At 44.3% G+C, this 20,494-nt stretch overlaps 1 protein-coding gene across 1 annotated transcript; it reads left to right on the top strand.

Moving 5' to 3' along the window:
* Window positions 1–4,794: 4,794 nt before the first annotated feature.
* On the top strand, window positions 4,795–5,823 carry HCAR1 (hydroxycarboxylic acid receptor 1). The gene has a single exon (XM_036741982.1). It carries the CDS (start codon window positions 4,795–4,797, stop codon window positions 5,821–5,823), a length of 1,029 nt encoding a protein of 342 aa, XP_036597877.1.
* Window positions 5,824–20,494: the final 14,671 nt, after the last annotated feature.

Here is a 20,494-nt window from a genome sequence, read left to right as displayed (position 1 = left end):
GCTCCCCATTGATTACCAGCCAAAATGATTTTTTAGAAAGGGTATTTACTAAGTGTGTGTGTGTGTGTGTGTGTGTGTGTGTACAATTATTATAGAAATATTCCCCACAAAGTGGGGGTGCACTCTCATTTGCACACACAAGGTTCCTGGGGAAAATGTACTCAAACAGAAGCACATGTGGCCAAAGGTAGGCCTTTTTTTCCCTTCATAGAATCCTTATGAAATTCTCCTTAGGTATATCTCTTTTCTGGACTCCAAGGACTAATACCCTTATAGAGTCCTAAAGCTACCTTTCCTCGCTGTATCTAGCTTATCCATGGTGTGACTCTCAGCTCCTAAATACACATATTGCTTTCAGTTGCTGCTGTTTCTACTACCAGTTGTGATGAGAATTTCAGATTTTCTAACCTTTCAAAGTTCACAAGGTCATCACAAGGTCATCTTCTGATGGTCAATATGAGAAATAGGGAAGAGAAACTCATTCTTCCTCAACTTAAGATTCCAACACCAATGGATTTGGCCACTATGGGTCTGGGATGTGAGATTTTGAATTTTCTCACCCTGTCTTGCCTAAGACTGAACGGGTGTCTGATTCTTTAAGCCAATCACAAAACATATCCATTGTGGCTATTATCTGTCTTCATGCAATGATCAACATATTTCACTCTTCCCAAATTAAGGACTTGTTTATACTTTCGATGGATGGATTCAATCAAGAAGTTTGGGCCTTCTGTGATTGTGTGAATTGGTGTTGGGGTGGACACATATACCCTTATGCTATGATTCTATGGCTATTGGTGGCATTTTGCCGACAGACAGATGGGAAGAGGCCTTAATGAGTAGAAGCAATGCAGTAAATTCACAGAGTAAGTGGCACCTGGAAAAAGAAGCCATAGGATCCACCGTAAGAGTCTGGATCCCATAGAAGAAACGGCACAAACCTCTAACCCTTCTAGAAATCCTTCCAATTGGTTACATTTAGTTAGAAACTTCAGGAATCATCAGACAAATGCTTGGATTTAGGGTCATAGAATTTAGAATTAGAAGGGACACTAAAGATACTTTGTTGCAATGCTCTAGTTTTATAGATGAAGAGGCCCAGGAAAATTAAATGACTTGCCCAGGGTCACTTGGGTAGCAAGTGGCAGAAAAGGTATTTGAACTTGGGTCTTCTGACTCTAAATCCAGCCCTCTACTCAGAAGACTTGATCACAAATCCGGGTTCTACCACTAATAGTTTTGTCACATTATATCAAATGAAATAATATTTGTAAAGTTCTTAGCCTATGCCTGGCACATAGTGGGTACTTAATACTATGCTCGTTCCCTCCCTCGCTCCCTTTGGCCAGTTACTTAACCTCTTTCAGCCTCAATTTTCTTATCTAGAAACCAGACACCGAAACCTATCAACCCTCCTGGATAAGTGGCATAGAAGATAGTGGAGTGGGCCTGGAGTCACTTGAGTTCAAATCCAGCCTCAGACAATTTAGCTGTGTGACCCTGGGCTAGTCACTTAACCTCTCTCTGCCTCAGTTTCTTCATCTATACATTGGAGATAAAAATAGCACCTACCTCCCAGGCTCATTGTGAAGATCAAGTTACACAATATTTATAAAGTACTTAGCAAACCTTAAAGTGCTATAAAAATCCTTATTGTTGTTGTGGTGGTGGTGGTTGCTGTTGGAACAACATAATAAGAGACTATGGGAAAGAGTTTGGCCAACTGTGAAACAGGATACCAAGACCACGGAGGTCACAGACTTAGCCTGGAAGTGATCTGAGGTCATCTTGTCCCAACTCTCATTTTACAGATGAAGAAACTATGCCTTGCCTAAGGTCGCCCAGGCAGTCAGTAACACAACCAATATTTGAATCTGGTTTCTCTGACTCCAAAGCCAGGAGTCTTTCCTCGGCACCCTGCTGCCTAAACAGGCTTTATCCAGAGTCGAATATCCATCATACAAGAGATCTGGCAAATTCTCCAGATTGTAGGCCATTAGGCAAAGTCTCTGCTTGCTCCTCCCTCCCTAAGCAAAGCTTGCTGCTTCTCAGATATGACTGGGAGATCCCCTAGCTCCATTTGAAAAAGTCCCATTCTAAATCTGAAATGATAAAAGTACTTAATAAGATCGTAGAAGAAATGTGTGAGGCCTTTGATTCCAATGTCCTCATTTTACTGACGAGGAAAGTGAGAGGCAGAAAGGTTAAATGATTTGCCCAGGGCCGCTTACCTGGTATCTGAGGTGGGATTTGAATTGTCTCTAGGTTCTGTCAGTCAGTCAGTCAGTCAACAAACATTATTAAGCACTTACTATGTGCCAAGCACTGTGTTAAGTGCTAGAGATACCAAAAAAAAAAAGGTAAAAAACAGCCTCAAGGAAGTCACAGTCCTATGGAGGAAACAACACGTAAACAACTACATACAAAGGAGCTATAGACAGGATAAATTGGAAAGAATAAATGGCAGTGGGGGGCGGGGAGGCGCTAGCAAGTCAGGAAAAGCTTCCTGCAGAAGGTGGGATTTTAGCTGGGCTTTGAAGGAAGCCAGGGAGGCCAGGAGGCAGAGATGAGGAAGGAGAGCCTTCCAGGCATGAGGAACCACATACTTGAGGGTCTCCACCAGGATTATGAAAAGCAACATAGTATAGTCGAAAGGGTACGGAGTGTGAAGTTCAAGACCCTGAGTTCCAACCCTGATTCTATTCTGTCCTAGCTGTGCAACTTTAGGGCAGCCGGGGTGGGAAACCTGTGGCCTCGAGGCCACGTGTGGCTCTCTAGGTCTTCAAGTGCAGCCCTTTGACTGAATCCACAGTCCACAGAATAAATAGCCCTTTAGGTCCTCAAGTGTGGCCCTTTGACTAAATCTAAACTTCAACTGCATCCAAACAAGATTTGTTCTGTGAAGTCTGGATTCAGTCAAAGGGCCGCACTTGAGGATCTGGAGGGCCACACGTGGCCTTGAGGCCATAGGTTACCCCACACCCTGGGAACTAGATAGGATTTTGTGTGGAAGAGGGGACTCACTGGAGTGTCCAAGAATACCCTGATAGCAACCCTAGGTTGGCTCCCTTCTGAGGGGATCTGTTTGTTTTCTTTGGTGCTTTATGCATTTGGACCCAGATGGCTCTGGAGGAGAAAGTGAGGCTGGTGACCTTGCACAGCCTTCCCTCACTCAAATCAAAGTCACCTGCAACTCATGGCATCTTCTCCCTGATGTCATGGTCTTCTTTGAGAACAAAAGGCAAACACATAAGCATTTGTGTATCTATTTGTAACTTCCTGTGTTTTCTTCTACCTTTTCAGTGGAGGTAAATACAAAACTTCCCTATGCCCAGTATGCATTTATTACCCAAATTGTTTGTATGGGAGGTAGGTGACACTGTTACCTACATTTGGAGGAACTTAGACACAAGCTACACTTTGGAGCAACTCAAGGTGGGGACAATGAGATTCAAAGAAAGATTGATCCTGTTGGGCCAGAGCCCCAAGACCAGACCTGATTCATATGATGCCAGACCAGGGCTGGGGAACCTGAGGTCTCAAGGCCACATGGAGCCCTCTTGGTCCTCAAGTGCAGCCCTTTGAAGTTTGGATTCAAAGGACCACACTTGAGGACCGAGAGGGCCATATGTGTCCCCAGAGTCTTTAGGAGGAGGGGCCTCTCTGGGTTACATTATGGCCACCTTTGTATCTGGTCATTTGAATACACAGACAAACTGGCCACATCCCTCAGTCCCAACTGTACTTTCTTTACTGGCCCCCTGCTGACTGAATGAAACCCACAAGCAAAATATTTTTCAGCTTTTGAGTGTCTGACTCATTCATGGCAAGTTCAGAGCCTGATCCTCTCTTGCAAATATACCTGGTTCCCCTTCCCAGGAGTGTGAGGATTTGACTCCCAAAGAGATAAGGTAGACCTATGAGGAAAGATCCCTGGTCCCATTTCACAGCCTTAAAAAATTGTGCAATTTTCTGGGGCAGAAGAAGGATATGCAGAAGGAGAATATGGCATTGGTTGTGAGAGTAAGTGGTCATGGTGACCATGGTGGCTTTTCCTAGCAATGAAACCAATTCTGATTCTTAAGAATGACTTCTCAGAATTAGCTTCTAATTTCCTCTCCTCCATCCCCGCTCCATGTGTATAGATGTGAACATGGGAATCAGTCCATGGTATTGCAGACAGCTGACCCTCCTCTCCTTCTGTTACTCCATGCAGACTCCCTATGGGGTTGGAGGAAAGAACTGGGCAGTCAGTCAAAGGTCAGGGGGAGGAACACAAAAGAAGGGGCAGGGAACAGCTCCAGGAAATGTTTGCCTTTCCCCGCCAGGAGGGATGGCAAACAAGATCTTGGTGCCTTTCAGGCAGTTTGTGCTAGCTAGTCTTGAGTGATTCAAGGGAGAAGCAGGCCAGCTGAAAATGAAAATTATCCCAACCACTTCTTGGGCAAGGAAAAAAAAAGACATTGTGATCGGCAGCAAGAATCGCTCTGGATCTGTTGGGGGCTCCCTGGGAAAGGATCACGTAGCCGGCAAGCTCATTGCGCTTCTAGTCCTAGCCGTTGCATACCACTTCTTTCCAGGGGAAGCCACCAGCTTGTGAGCTGGGCCAAGGGAGGCCCCTCTGATTCTGTCATTTCCTGATTAATATGCCTGTTCTTGCAGTGGTAGAAGTAAGATGTGTGTGATGTGAGACACCTGCATCCCACGGTGGTAAAAGGCTGGCCAATGCCCGCGTGCTTTCAGTTCAGCTATCAGACAGGCAGAAGTGCCCAGCCCCCTGGTTCTCTCCCAGTCATGAATGGAACTTGCTGTCTCATCAAAGCGGACACCATCGCCCAGGTGATGCCTCCCCTGCTGGTCCTGGCATTCGTGCTCGGAGCCTTGGGCAATGGCCTGGCTCTGTGTGGCTTCTGCTTTCATATGAAGTCATGGAAACCAAGCACCATCTACCTTTTCAACTTGGCTGTGGCAGACTTCCTTCTGATGATATGTCTTCCCTTTCGGACTGATTACTACCGGAAAAATCGGAATTGGGTTTTTGAAGACATCCCTTGCCGAGTGGTACTGTTCATGCTGGCCACCAACCGAGCTGGGAGCATTGTATTTCTCACAGTAGTAGCTGTGGATCGTTACTTCAAGGTGGTGCACCCCCATCACACCTTGAACACCATCTCCAACAGGACAGCAGCTTGCATCACCTGTGCCCTGTGGGCCATGGTCATTATGGGAACTCTGTTTCTGCTGACTGAGAGCCACCTGTGCATGCAGGGCAGCACAGTGTCTTGTGAGAGCTTCATTATGGAGTCTGCCAATGGCTGGCATGACATCATGTTCCAGCTGGAGTTCTTCCTGCCCCTGGGTATCATCTCCTTCTGTTCCTTCAACATCATTGGGAGCCTGAGGCAGAGGCAGCAGCTAACCAGGCAAACCCGGATAAAAAAGGCCACTCGGTTCATCATTGTAGTGGCTGCTGTGTTTGTCATATGCTACCTGCCCAGTGTCTCAGCCAGACTGTACTTTCTCTGGACTGTCCCACTAAGTGCTTGTGATAGGTCTGTGCACGTGGCCCTTCACATCACCCTCAGCTTCACTTATATGAACAGCATGCTGGACCCCTTGGTGTACTATTTTTCAAGCCCATCCTTCCCAAAAGTCTATACCAAGTTGAAGATCTCGGGCCTGAGACCCAAGCGCCCAGGAGAATCCAAGACACAGAATCCAGAAGGAATGTCAGCATCAAAACCCTGCCCAAAGAGCAGTATTGGTATGGAAAACAGCTCCAGAAGCCATTCAGATGCTCAGCGGGACCTCCAAACATTCTGAATGCCATGCCCTGACTGAATTCATCAGGACGCCAAAGAGACATGTGTATAGAAGTGATTTGTGGGAAGTGAGGGTGGGAGTGGGGGAAGAAGAGGAGGCTGTCTTTGAAAATGCTGCCTTCTCTAGGTATGTCCTCAAGGAATGGATGGAGTCCCCACTATTAAAACCTTTGCAAATGTTCCAGATGCCTCAAGTGAGTCTTTTTTATATACTATTAATGACCAGAGAGTATATACAAGTGTGTGGGGGTGGGGGTGGGGGCGGGGGTGGGGAAGACAGCAGTAACGGAGCTAGGGTGCTAGTACGATTAGATAAAAGAGTCAATGAAATCACTAAATATCTGAGAACAAAAAAACCAGTCTATGATCTTCCCCCTGAAGTTACATAGACTGGAAAGAATGTTGGATTTGGACCGAGCAGAGAGCCAGGTTTGAATCCCACCTCCGGCATTTATTAGGTGTGGAATCATGGCCAAGTCACAGTTACCTCTGCGGGGCTTGGGTTCCTCATCTACGAAGTGGGGATAATATCTGGGGACCATTGACCTCCCAGGGCTGTTGCATAGAGATCAAGTGAGCTAATAAGTGACAAAGCTCTGTAAACCTTTAAGCTCTATGGAGTTGGCTATTGCTAATTAGAATTTTTATTGTCACTGATTTGCTTTACATAATTTGCCCTTGGAGAGGAGGTGAGTGACTGCTGTCAAGCCTGGGTAGGATTTCCACTGTCCCTTCAAGGGAAGAGAGCCCTGGGGAACAGCAGCAGCCCTTTCTCCTTTGAGTTTCCTATGGCTTCTCTGTGTTTGGGGCAGAAGGGGAGTAAAACAATCTTGTCTGGAGTCAATACCAGCTGCACGGTAAGCGTTTCAAATCGGGTGCTGGCAGATGTGTTTTCTCAGGCTCAGCCCAGCCCTCATTCTCCAATCCTACCTGGGGACCGCAAGGAAATTTGTGGCCCTGGAAACTCGAACCATTACTGGGTCAGAGGATCGGGAAGCTTGGGTTGGAAAGGTTCTCAGGGCCATCGAGTCCATCCCTCCCAGCTCGGGGAGTTGAAGTGAATTTCCCAAGGTCGAAGGGTCGGAGTTAAAGAGCTGGAAGGGCCCTTGGGGCCACATGGTCCAATCCCTTTATTTCACTGGGGACTCCAGTACAAATGCTTCTGGTCTCGGGTGTTATATAACAATGTTCATTAGTCAATCAGGGAGTTGGCATTTGAGCTAGCCTCAAGATGGGTGGGACTTGAAAAGGGGGCGATGAGCAAGGAAAGGCACGCCAGGTGGAGGAACTATGATAATTATGATAATAATTGACTACGTTTCTATAACGCTTTACGATTTGCAAAGTATTTTATATCTATCATCTTGTTGGATCTTCACAATGCTCCTGTGAGGTAGGGGCTTTTATTATCCTCATTTTATTGAAGAAGAAACTGAAGCTGAGAGAGCTTGGTGACTCGCTCAAGGTCACACAGCTAGGAAGTGCCTTCGTCCACATTAGAACTCAAATCGTCCTGACTCTAAGTCTGACACTTAAAGGAATGATAATAAGAATAGCCAACATTTACATTGCACTTGAAGTTTGCAACTATTATCTCATTTGGTCCTCTCAATAATTCTGGGAAGTAGGTGTTGTTATTATCTTTCTTTTACAGAGGAAGAAACTGAGGCAGAGATAGATTAAGTGACTGGTCCAGGGTCACACAGCTGGTGAATGTCTGAGGCTGGATTTGAACTCAGGTCTTCCTGATTCCAGGCCCAGTGCTCTATCCACTTAACCACCTAGCCACTTCAATCCAGAATTCCAAAGGTAGTGGTAGTTCCCCTTAGTATTTGAGTACCTTTCGAATAAGTAAAATATACTCTAAGTATACATTACTTTTGTGCATAGAAAAGTAGATTTCAGATTAGTGGAAGAGAAAACTTCACAATTGCTATGGAGTAGTAAAAAGGTACTGTATTTGGAGTCAGAGGATCCTGAGTTCAAATCCCAGCTCTGTCATGTCCTCTACATGACATTGGACAAGTCATTTCTCCTCTGTGGGACGTAGCTTCCTCATCTGTAAAACAAAGTGGGTTGGAAATCCAGTGTGGCAGAGTGGACAGAACATTGGACCTGGAGTCAGGAAGGTGTGGGTTCATATCCCTCCTTAGATCCTGCCTAGCTGTGTGACCCTGGGAAAGTCACTTAACTGCTGTCTCCCTTCACTGAATGGACATCACCTCACTCAAAGTGAGAATCTGAAAAGACCTTAGCCTGAAAGGACCAGGGTCTCCCACTGCTTCCTGGGTCATCTCCAGTCATCCTGATGAATATTTGGCCACTGGACCCAGATGGCTCTGGAGGAGAAAGTGAGGCTGGTGACCTTCCCTCCCTCAAATCAAAGTCACCTGCAAGTCATGGCATCATCTCCCTGATGTCACGGTCCTCTTCGAAAACAGACAAACACAACAACAACAATGAAGCCTCAGTTTCCCCATCTGCGAATGAAGGAGTTGGAGTCATAGAACTATCAATTTAAAACTGGAAGGTACCCAAGAGGTTGTCAATTCCAACCATTCCTCTTTACAGAGAAGGAAATAAAGTCTGAGAGAGATTAACTGACTTTCTCAGGGTCGTGCAGCTGGCAAACGTCTAAGGAAGGATTTAGATGCACGTCTTCCTGATTCCAAGTCCATTCTTCTATTTATCACCTGGTAGGGATGGCTAGGTCTGGCTTGGATGAGTTTCCTTCTCATGTCTCTTCCAACCCTGAGATACTGTGAATTGCTGAATTGTGATGAGATCCATCAATTAATAAGCATTTATTAAGTGCCTACTGTGTACCAGGGACTGTGCTAGGTCCTGGGGATACAAACACAGTAGTGAAACTTCCCCTGCCCTCAAGGAGCTTACATTCTACTTGGGAGTTGTGTTGGGTGTGGCAGGTAGGTGGTAGAGTCAGGAAGACCTGAGTTAGAATCCTGCGTCAAACAAATATTGACTGTGTGATCCTGGGCTAGTCATTGAACCTCTGTCTGCCTGTTTCCTCATCCATAAAGTATGGATAATAAGAGTCCCTACCTCCCAAAGTCATCGTGAGGCTCAGATAAGATAACATCTGTAAAAGGCTTTGCAAACTTTAAAACCCTATGTAAATGTGTGCTATTAATAGGAGGCTTGGTCAAGACATAGCAATGAGATTAAAAACTGCTGGAGTTGTCCAGAGAGGTTGAGCTGTTTGCCCCCAAGCTTCAGTCCCATCTATTTACTGGATAGGTTTACTAGCATGATCTCTGCCCACATGAGGGCTTTTCCATTAGTAGGACAGGACCTGCATTGATCTTCGGGAAAGTAATAGCTGTGGGAAAGGGTGAGCATCTCTCTGGGGAAGCCCCAGCTGTGCACAAAGGGTCCAAGAGCCTGCTGGGGCTGCTGGGAGGGGGAACAGAAACTTCTCTGCAGTGGCATCATGTGGTGCTTTCCCAAGAGGAAGGAGAAGCATCCAAGTCAACTTTTGCTCCATTTTTCTTTTTAAAAAAATTATTCTGAGTCCTTTTTTATGCACAAGTCACAAAGCCATGGAAAAAAAAAGATTTGTTCTGAAACAAATTCTTCTGTTCTGGAGAAGAGGAACCTAGGACCCTAGACCCAGAGCTAGAAGGGACGTTAGAGGTCATTTGGCCCAATCCCCTCATTTTATAGATTAGGGAATGGGGTTAGGATAATGAGCTAGGAGAGACCTAAGAGACCATCAAATTCAACCTGCTCATTTTACAAATGGGGAAACTGAGGCACAGGGAGGGAAGAGACTTAGGATCCTAGATTTAATGTTGAGAGGAACTGAATCTTAAAGGTCATGAAGTCCAACCAGGCAGCTAGGTGGTACAATGACTAAAGCGTTGTACCTGGAGTCAGGAAGACCTCAGATACTTACTAGCTATGTGACCTTGGACAGTCACTTAACCGCTGTCAGCCTCAGTTTCCTCACGCATAAAATGGGGATAATGGTAGCACTTGCCTGCCAGGGTTGTTGTGAGGATCAAATGAGATAATAATTATAAAGTGCTTATAAATTAATTATAAATTATAAAATTAATTTTAATTAATTATAAATTATTATAAATAATGATAAACTGCCTGGCCCACAGTAGGTTCTATGTAAATGTAAAAACAACAAACTAACAAAGAAAAAAACAAACATCGCCCCTCCCCCCAAACCAAACCTTTTTCATATTATAGATGAGGAAACTGAAGCCCATGGAGAGGAAGAGACTTGTCCAAGGTGACAAAAGTGGTACATATTAAAGTCAGGATTTGAACTCAGTTGCTCTGACTCTCTCCATTGTACTATGAATAACTTGATTACTATTCCTTAATCTTCCTGGCCCTGAAGCCTTCTTCCCTCTTCTTCTTCATTCCTCACACCAACATCCCTCTGATGTAAAGCAGGATGGTTTCCCCATCTAACTGATTTTACACATGGAGAAATTGAGGCGCAGAAGTGACTCCCCTGGAGTTTGCATCCCCCAAGTAGCCGCTTCCTCCTCTAACCTCAGAGTCACACTGGATACTTGTCAGCATTTGAAAACCTGGACATTTGCAAGATACCAATCTGTGGAAACCCTTACTTCTGTTTTTCATTCTATTTTTAGTTACAGTTGTTTTCCGGGTTCTTCCTCCGTTACTTCAGCTTAATACATATTGATACTAGTTCAGACCCTCGTGCCCGGTGAGTGAGTGGCAAGTTCCTGTAAAGAGGCGACTCACCTCCATTCACCCCCAGCCCCTTGCTCAGCCTCGTGGCTCACAGCAGGATCCTGGGGGTAAAAAGTGCCATCATTTCCCAGAAGCTCCATGGGACCAAGCAGTTCTCACAAGGGGAAAACAAAAACAAAATTACATTCACTTTTTCAGGTCCCCACATAACACGTCGATCAAGAGATATATTTATGATAGAATTGCTGTCACTCTGGAGGGAAGGGGCCCCAAGCAATCTAGCTGATCCACCACCAAGCACTTGTTAGCCAATCATCACCATCATAAGAGCTAGCACTTATAAACGTACTTCACAAATGAAGTAATATTTCACCTGATACTCACAACAAACCTTAGAGGTCATTTAGTCCAACCTTCTCGTTTTACAGATGAGAAAACAGACACTGGAAGAGAAAAAGACTAAGGATCAGACGATCATAGATTTAGAGCTGGGAGGGACCTTAGACACCATCAAGCACAACCCATGCCTTTGATAGATGAGGAAACTGAGGCTAAGAGAGGTTAACTGACTTACCTTGGGTCACATAGTCAGTATATATCTGAGGCAGGATTTGAATTCAGGTCTTTGTGATTCTGGCAGCAGCTGGGTGGTGCAGTGGACAGAGCACTGGGCTTGGAATAAGGAAGACATCTTCCTGAGTTCAAATCCAGCCCCGGACACTTAGTAGCTATGTGATCCTGGGCAAGTCGCTTCGCCCTGTTTGCCTCAGTTTCCTCATCTGTAAGATGAGCTGGAGAAGGAAATGACAAAACACTCCAGTATTTTTGCCAAGAAAACCCCAAATGGGGTCATAGAGAGTTGGAAATGACTGCACAACAACAAGTTTGTGATTCTTGGACAGCTTTCTCTCACTAGGCTGCCTAGTCAAAGAAGATGTTGCCGGCTTTTCTGTCCGTTTTCCAAGTATCTAAACACAAAAAAGGAAAATTCAGACTCTTTTCTACTGTAGAAGGAAAGAACTCTTCTGATTAATGGGGGTTTACTGATGAGATGTCAATGAGCAACATTGACCATGACCACAATGGTGTAAAGGAAAAGCACACCAAAGCACAGGAGATTTCTTATCAGTCCAATAACCGCTCTTGACATCCTGCCCCAAGTACAAAGGGGAGAGTGCTCTGGAGGCTCAAGGGATCATACACCTTAAACATTGACACCAACCTTGATGCCTCGGAAAGAAGAATGAATTCAGGCAGTTTGGAACGATGGGGGGGAATCCTAAGAACTAAAGAGAAGTCTGATTTGGTTAAGTCCTTAAAGCTGAGAGAGATGAGGTAAAGCTCTCCCCATTTCAGTGGCTGCTCAATCATCTTGGAACAGACCAGAGAGAAAGACTCTGGGAAGAAGCCTCAATGTGGAGGAACTGGTACCTTGACCACGCCCTATCCCCAGCTTACTACACTAGAGACTTCAAGGAATTGCCCCTTGGTCAAAATCTGAGACACACTCTCTCTCTGTGTCTCTCCTCTCTGTCTCTGTCTCTCTGCTCTCTCTGTCTCTGTCTGTCTCTCTGTGTCTGTCTATCTCTTTGTCTCTCTCTCTGTGTCTCTCTGTCTTTCTCTGTCTGTCTCTGCTCTCTCTCTCTCTCTCTCTCTGTTGAGCCAAGTTATCTCACTCCCGATGGGAGAGCTCCTTCACTATGTATTATCTGGTACATTCTCATATGCATACCTTCTCTGATTTCTGTTTTACTATCAGCTCAAGTAAATGAGTTTGTTCACTTAAAGAAAACCAGATTGGTTAAACAGTTTGGGAAAACATAGAAAAGAAGAGGCTGGTGGAATTAGTATTCAATAAAAAAGAATTTTACAATCCTGGCTTCTTCATTAGGATCCCACATAGACATCATAAAGCAAGGCCTTAGATTTAGTTGGTTCCAGTATCACAAATAAATGTGTGTTAAGAATCGCAGATACAAAATTAATAGGTAGACTCATATCACCTTTAATAGGATGGATAGGAATAGGGACTGGCCTTGCGATTTTGTTGGTATAAGGTACACCCAGGTGAGGAAATCCCCTCTACTAATGCAGGTGATGTACCCTCTTTGCCTTTTCCAGACTTCCATTACATCATGCTGTCCTCTGGCTATTTGGGTGCCATTGACTCAACTAAGAGTCCTGTGCCAGGACACAATAAGGGCCGAAAGTTAGTGAGTCAATGACTGGATTGGCCAAGACTACAACCCAGGGCCTCAACTGTCTTGCCTGTTTAGCTCCTAAACACTAAGTCATTTAACCTGACTCAGGCATGATGGCAGAGGCCTGGACTGATAGCACAGAACAAAAATATGCCGTAGTCTTACTAACCACCAATCCTAGGGGACCGTGCTTAGTGCCAGCTACAGAAGACACCCAGATTGTTAACCAAACCCATCTCTACAGCTACTTGTGCTCCAGCCTCTGCCTCCAACTGAGAACTCTGGTACCCTGGGCTTCTGATTAACCCTCAATACTACTTGCCTGCCATCTTGGCAAGTATCCTGAGCTTTCTTTCCACTTCTACCTCTAATAATGTGAAACAAACCAGCACTACCACTCCTGTAAAGGAGATATCAACTGATTGACCTATGACCCCAGTCACGATTCCTTTCTGACTTCCTAGAAACCCTCCCTAGTCATCACTCATCTTTGGTGCCTCTCCCCATGACTCCAATCACTATTCCCTCTGACTTTCCTGCCCAAAACATGGCTATCACTCCATTATATGTTTTGTCTTCTTCCATTAAAATATAAGATCCTTGAGGGTAGACCTGTCCTGCTTGCTTGGATTTGTATCTCCAGTGCTTAATATAGAGTTTGGTACATTTTTATTTTTGTTATTTAGTCATTTCTTCAGTCGTGTTCAAATCTGTGACCCCATTTTGGGTTTTCTTGGTAAACATACTGAAGTGGTTTGCCATTTTCTTCTCTGGCTCATTTTACAGGTGAGGAACCCCCCCCCTACGTGTAGACCCCTGTTCATCCCAACCCAACTTTTCAGTTCAGGAACGACAATCAAATCTACTCTGTCACTGTTCATGGAAAGGCTGTATCAATCTATTCCTCTGTGGTTCCTCTCACTCACATCCCTATAACTTTCCATACTAAACCACTTCTGCCAGGCCGCCACTCCCTTATTTGTATTGGTTCCCCCTAGGACTCCAGTCACCATTTCCTCAGACTTACCTGACCAAAACTCTTCTCCATGGCCACCTCTCCTACCGTCCTAAACTTGGTGCTTGGCATTCAGGAAGGGCATAATAAATGCTTTCAAATCCATTCATATGTCGATTTTTTTTTTTTACTTCCTCTTACGCCATTCAGTTTTCTCCATAGTCATGAACTAAAAAACCCCCCAAAAACCTCTTCTCAAAAATCCACTGTGATAAGAGAGAGTGGAAAAGAATCTCCTCCAGAAATATCTCTTCTTCTCCTTTCTCTTAAAGACAGCGGCTCCCCAACCACAACTGGAAAACATTTCATCAGCTTCTCTCCAGATTTCTCTCTGAAGAGTCTCCCTCCATAGTAAATCCAGTTGATTTTGAGGGATCACACATATAACACACACCTTCTCCCTGGCACAAATGAGATGGACTTTTTGTCAAGTCACTTTCTCAGTTGGCTTTTTCAAATGCCAGCTGTTCTGGCAATTTGATTGGCAATAAAATGCACAATTGTTTTATCTCAACATTCTCTCTGAATCCAAGGGCTTAAAAGGAAGGCAATGGTTTCCATGGCCTCAGAGGGAAAGGCTTTTCCTTCTAGGCCTGCATGTCTGCTAAGGATCCATCTGATTGAGTCTGGAACTGGTTATCGTTTCATTGGACATAGAGAGCTGAATTTGGGATGGGGGAAGCATGGAAAGCAATAAGTATTTTATACAGTAGCGTGCTTACTATGTGCTAAGCATTTTACAAATGTGATCTCATTTGAGATGCACAACGACCCTTTGAGGGAGGCGCTATTATTATCCCCACTTTAGAGTTGAGGAAACTGATGCGAAAAGAGTTTAAGTGACTTGCCCAGGGTCACACAGTTAGTATGGTATAAGGCTGAATCTGAACTCAGATCTTCCTGACTCCATGCCTCTGAACTATGGTGCCACCTAACTGCCTTTGGATATGGTTCCTCATGAACCCCATTTACAACATTAGAGAGGGGTTGAGATTTATAAAGGAGGCTGACAAAGAGAACCCCAAAGCATGACTAAGGCCTAGCTGACATAGGATCATAGATTTAGAGCTGCAGATGGGGACTCTAAGGCACAAGAGGATAAGAGACACATAGGGTCACACAACTAGTTATTCTGAGGAGGATTTGAACTGAGGTCCTCCTGACTTCAAGTACAGTGCTTTATCCTCTACACCATGGTGTCTTTCCTCTCTCTTCAAACCCATGTTATACCAAATTCTACACTAGCTCATAGTGTGTAGATTTCATGGAATCTGTTAACTTGGATGGGGAAAAAAGAATGACATCTTAATTTTCCTTAACCTTTAACTGAAATGTAGCTTTTGCTTAAATTATTTAAAAGCATTCTTTTGAGAACAGGGTCCACAGGCTCCACCAGATTGCCAAAGTTTTGCATGAGACAATCAAAGGTTAAGTATCTCCGTTCTGGTGAGATCTGGGGATGAGGAATAGATGGAAGAAATGTATCATCCCCAGGGAGGAGGACAAAAAGACACAAATGGGCGCTTGGTCAACTTCCAGCAAATAATCTGTTTCTAGGACTTCCCCTTTCCTTCTATGGGTTCCTGTGCCCACTCTGTGTCAAGATAACCAGCTTGCTCCCAGATTACTAAGTAGTCTCCTTCCACTAAGATAACCAGCTTCCTTCCAGCTTGCTAAGTACTCTTCTTCCACTAACCCATGCTCTGCTTTCATTCCCCAAATCAATTCAACAAATATTTAAGTCATTTCAGTTGTGTCCAGCAAAGATACTGGGGTGGTTTGCCATTTCCTTCTCCAGCTCATTTTACAGATGAAGAAACTGAGGCCAACAGGGTGAAGTGACTTGCCCAGGGTCACACAGCCAGGAAGTGTCTGAGGCTGGATTTGAACTCAGGAAGATAAGTCTTCTTGACTTCAGGCCAGGGCTCTACTGGGCCACCTAGCTGCCCACAGTTTCATATAAAATCCTTTTTTTAGTTCTCAGTATAATGAAATCTTCACAATTGTTTATAATAAACAAGAAAGTTTAAATTAAAAAATTCTTAAGTAGATAAACAAAATGGAGCCTCTCACATACGCTAACCAGGATGCTTTAGAAACATCAACCAAGTCACTGTTGACCTATGGCATAGATTGACCAAGATTTGAGGGATGAACCACTGAGAATGCTTCACTTTCTGTGGGGTTTCAACCAGCTTGGTTTCTGTCTTTTAAAATGATTCACTGTGACAAGCTTCCTGAGCCTGGTGAATGGAAGGAAGACATAAGCAAGATGAAACAAGCCTCCAATCTTCCTTTAGGGTAAGAACTTCTCCAGAACTGGCCCCCAGAATCCAAGGAGAGAAGGAATCATTTGTTGTCTGGAGAGCTTTGAATTTTTGTTTAGAATCATAGAGCGGGAAAGGACCTTAGTGATCTAGCCCAATCCGCTTGTTTTATTGACGAGGAAACTGAAGCCCAGAAAGGGGGATGATGTTATCCCAGAAACACAGCTAAGAAGAAGCAGAGTTAGGCCTGGAACCTCCCCTAAAAAGAATGGAGTAAACCTCACAGTATCATAGAATTAGAGCTGGAAAGAACCTTAGAGGTTTATTGCCTCTCATTTTACAGATAAAGAAACTGAGGCCCGGAGCGAGTAGACGACTTGCCCAGAGTCACATAGCGAGTAACAGAAGCTAGAGTTAATTCAGGATTTTCAGCTCCAAGTCCTGTGCCCTTTCCTGTCTCCTGTCTCTAAGGATATCACTAAACATTTACTGAGCACCTGCTATGTCTCTAAGGATATCACTAAACATTTCCTAAGCAACTACTATGTCTCTAAGGATATCACTAAACATTTAAAAAGCACCTGCTATGTCTCTGAGGATATCACAACATTTACTAAGCACCTACTATGTGCTATGTGCCATGCTAAGTGCTGGGGATATAAAGAAAGGCAAAAACCAGTGTCTACACTCAAGGGTGTTCACTATATCTAACGGGGGAGACAACATACAAAACATGTACAAGCAAGCTATAGACAAGATGAATGTGAAATCATCAACAGAGAGACAGCACTAAAATTAAGGGGGATTGTTGTCAGTTCCACAGATTTCACTTCCCAAATCATCCTTCATACAGAGACTAAAATGATCTTGCCAATGCACGGGTCTGATCATGTTACTCCCCTGCTCATAAGCCCTCCTTGGCTCCCTACTGCTTCTGGGCTAGAAATTCCAGCCCTTTCCTTTGACCTTTCAAGTCAACTTCACTCTGATCCCCAAACTATCTTTTTCCTTATTTCACATTAAAATTAGCCATCCCTCACTCCTTTTCATATACTCTTTGGTCCAGCCTTGTCCCACTTCCTCCACTCCCTTGCATGAAATATATCCTCTGTATCCACCCCAAATGTTCATACGGACTATTTGCGCCAGACCTGTGGTAGAGCCTTCTGAGCTCGTACTGGCCTGATCAGCCACAGTCAGACACGTTGAATCTTGACTCAAGCACAGTGATGTTGTTTTGGTCCTCTTCGAGAACAAAGGACAACAACCAACCAATCTCTTCCTTTAGAGCTCGGCTCAGGTGCTATTTTTCACTGGGAAAGAAAGCCACTCTTTCCATCCCATGTTGAATGTTCCTTCCCACCTTCAGAGCACTTTGTCTGGATCTCTCTTTTGTTCCCAATGGGAGCTTGGTATCATGCTTATCTATGCACACGGCACCACCCGGCTGTTAGAATGTAAACTCCTTGAGGGCAGACATGCATATACAAGGTCTTGAGCTTCATAAGTGTTTAACAAAATGCTTGCTGAATTGAATTGGGTTGGTTTGAATTCAATCAAACTGAAATGAGTGAAAGTAGCCATTACCTGATGGTCCATAAGGAAGAAGATGGTTCCATTCACTGGAACTGTCCCACGATGGTAGTCTCGGGGGTCCATGTGGAGCACGATGACCAGTAATAAGACTATAATTTCTAAGAAGGTTAATAATAACACCCCTTTGTATGGACTTGTCAGACACTGATTTCTTTTTGCCTTTTATTAGCTCAGCTCTGAGTGGGATGGTGAAGCCCTCTCATGGAATCTGGATCTTGGCCTTTCTGTGAGTTGAGCGGAATGAAGGGGGGTGGGGACCTTTCCACATGGCTCAGAGCTTCTGATTGACAGCTAGGCCTAAGTTTCGAGTTACTAAAATCACCTGAACTATGTCCTTGCCAAATAAGGAAAAAAGGGTTTTTAAGAGTTTGGCATTGGCTAAATTGTACTTGGGGTAGTAGATTTCCACAAAATTGTGAGCCTGGACTCCACCAATGAGAGTAAAAGGCCAGTGGGGGGGGAGGGGCAGGGGTTGGGGTTGTTTACATTAGAGTATAAAGCTAAGTTCTGCCTTTCGGCCCACCTCTCCCTACCAATCGGAGACTGCCCTTTCCCACGGGATCATAATAAAATTTATTTCTACTTTCTACTTGAGAAGCCTCTGAGTTTAATTTTGGGTTTAGTTTTTGTCCCACACAGTTCCTACAGTTCATCTACCAGGACACTAGGGCCTAATCATCTACCTTACCACAATGTCCCACTTCCCGAATAGGATCATAGCTCTAGAAGGGACCTCAGTAACCATCTATTCCAACTTCCTCATTTTACAGATGGGAAAACTGAGGCCCATGGAGAGTCATTGGTTTGCCAAAAGTCGCCCTGGGCAGTAAGGTGGCACAGTGGATAGAACATTGGGCTAGGAATCAGAAAGACTCATCTTCATGAGTTCAACTCTGACCTCAGATATTTACTAGCTGTGTGACCCTGGGCAAGTCACTTCACCCTGTTTGCCTCAGTTTCCTCATTTGTAAAATGAGCTGGAGAAAGACATGGCAAACCACTCCAGTATCTCTGCTGAGAAAACTCCAAATGGGGTCATGAAGAGTCAGACATGACCTGACAACAAGATCACCCAGTAGTAATGTAGTAAACATCACAGGTGGGATTCAAAACCAGTTCCTCCTCTCACTCCTGAGTCAGGGCTCTTTCTGTTCTAGGATCTCTAGACTGGGGCCTCCAAAGACCCTTCTCTCACTTCCCTCCCACACCCCCAACATGGGGAAATTTAATCCACTCAATCTGGAGCTTACCTTTAGTTGGGGCGATCTTAGGTTGAGTCAATCCTCACCTTAGCCTTTTTTATCTCACTGCCCCACCCCTCCCAGTCCCATAGGTGTCCAGACCATCCAGCAATGTACCAGGACACCAGCATCCATCCAGTGTAGACATCTCGTCACCTTCCTTGCTGCCATTTATACCCCACCCCCACCTTTGCTTAAGGATCAATAATAAAACTAATACATTGCTACTGGAAAGGTTGAAACAATTTACTGCTCCATTCCTCTACTTATAATTCTCATGTCTGCCAAATCAGAGCTCCCTTCTCTGGCCACCTATCCTAGATATGTGCTGTTTCCCCCAATAATAATATAGTACCTATTAGGGGATTTATATACGTGATCTAACTTGAGCCTCAGAACAACCCTATGAGGTAGGTGCTATAATAGTCTTCATTTTATGGATGAGGAAACCGAGGCAAACAGGGGTAAGTGACTTGCCCAGGGTCACATGGCTAGGAAGTATCTGGGCCTGGATTTGAATTTAGGTCTTTCTGACTCCAGGTCCCTCTCTCTGGTCAGCTAGCCTGTGTTCCTGAGGTCCTTTCTGATTGACTTTCTGTGAAATTTCATTTACATGCTATTAATAGGGTCTTGCCACTAAAAAGTTCAATTTCTTTAAAATGAGAGCTCTTTAGAAACTGCCCACTTTTTGGCCTTCTTCTGTACCTAGCACAGTGTCTGGCACAGAACAGATGTGGAATAGATGCTGCTTTTTGTTGTTGGAAAAACAAAGAAAAGTTCACTGTAATTCGATTTCCTGCCTCACTGGAGAGCCAGAGAGGCCTCCAGACAAATGACAAGCAAACAAAACAACTCATTTTTTAGCATACTTTTCTAACTAGAAAATAACCTAACATTGAAGGGTATTCCATATTTGTGGAAGGCGTATCAAAGGGTACAGTGAAGAAAAATTCAAGATATTTGCTCTTGCAAAGGGTCCATTACTATTTTCTTAGAATTCCAAAAAATGATCCAAATGGATGTGGGGGGAGAGGCGGGGGGAGCGTTCAAATAGTTCTAGAGGCTTTTAAAAAAAGTTATATTGTTTAGTCTGGCATGTGTGTTTTTGCCAACAGCTTAAATAAACTCATCATTTATCCCTAATAATTTCTGCAAAATAGTTCTACACACACACACACACACACACTCTACGTAGTGACAAACACAGGATCATAGAGCAGGAAAGGACATTAGAAACCCACCTCTTCATTTTACAGATAGGGAAACTGAGTCTCTCAGGTTGGCTAAGTGATTTGCCCAAATTGACACAAAGGTGCAAGTGACAGAGGATTTGAGGCTTTGACCCCAGAAGCCCTGAACTGGCCACACAGACTCAATCTTCCCATAGAGGATATCCTTCACATTCCTAGTAATCAAATGGCGATCTGTCTAAATTTACCCTTCCCATTTTCACCAAGTATTGTGGGTTCTATTGACCTTGGGGATTTTTATTATTTGTTTATGCAAACAGCCACAAAAAGCTTGCATAAGCTCTTTGCTCTGTGTCTTACTGTTTTTTTTTTTAAGCTGTTTCGTAGTTTCCTGGTAACCATTCAGTCATCTATTTCGACACTTCTGACCTAACATAAAGGCAGGCCCACAGCTACTCACCCTC

Source organism: Trichosurus vulpecula, chromosome 1, assembly GCF_011100635.1.
Source record: "Trichosurus vulpecula isolate mTriVul1 chromosome 1, mTriVul1.pri, whole genome shotgun sequence".
Classification (NCBI taxonomy): Eukaryota; Metazoa; Chordata; class Mammalia; order Diprotodontia; family Phalangeridae; genus Trichosurus; species Trichosurus vulpecula.
Note: the sequence above shows the minus strand (reverse complement) of the source record. Positions and strands in the feature narration are given on the sequence as shown.

Excerpts from the sequence above, each read along its gene's own strand:
- HCAR1 (XM_036741982.1), top strand. The coding sequence starts at position 4,795 with ATGAATGGAACTTGCTGTCTCATCAAAGCGGACACCATCGCCCAGGTG.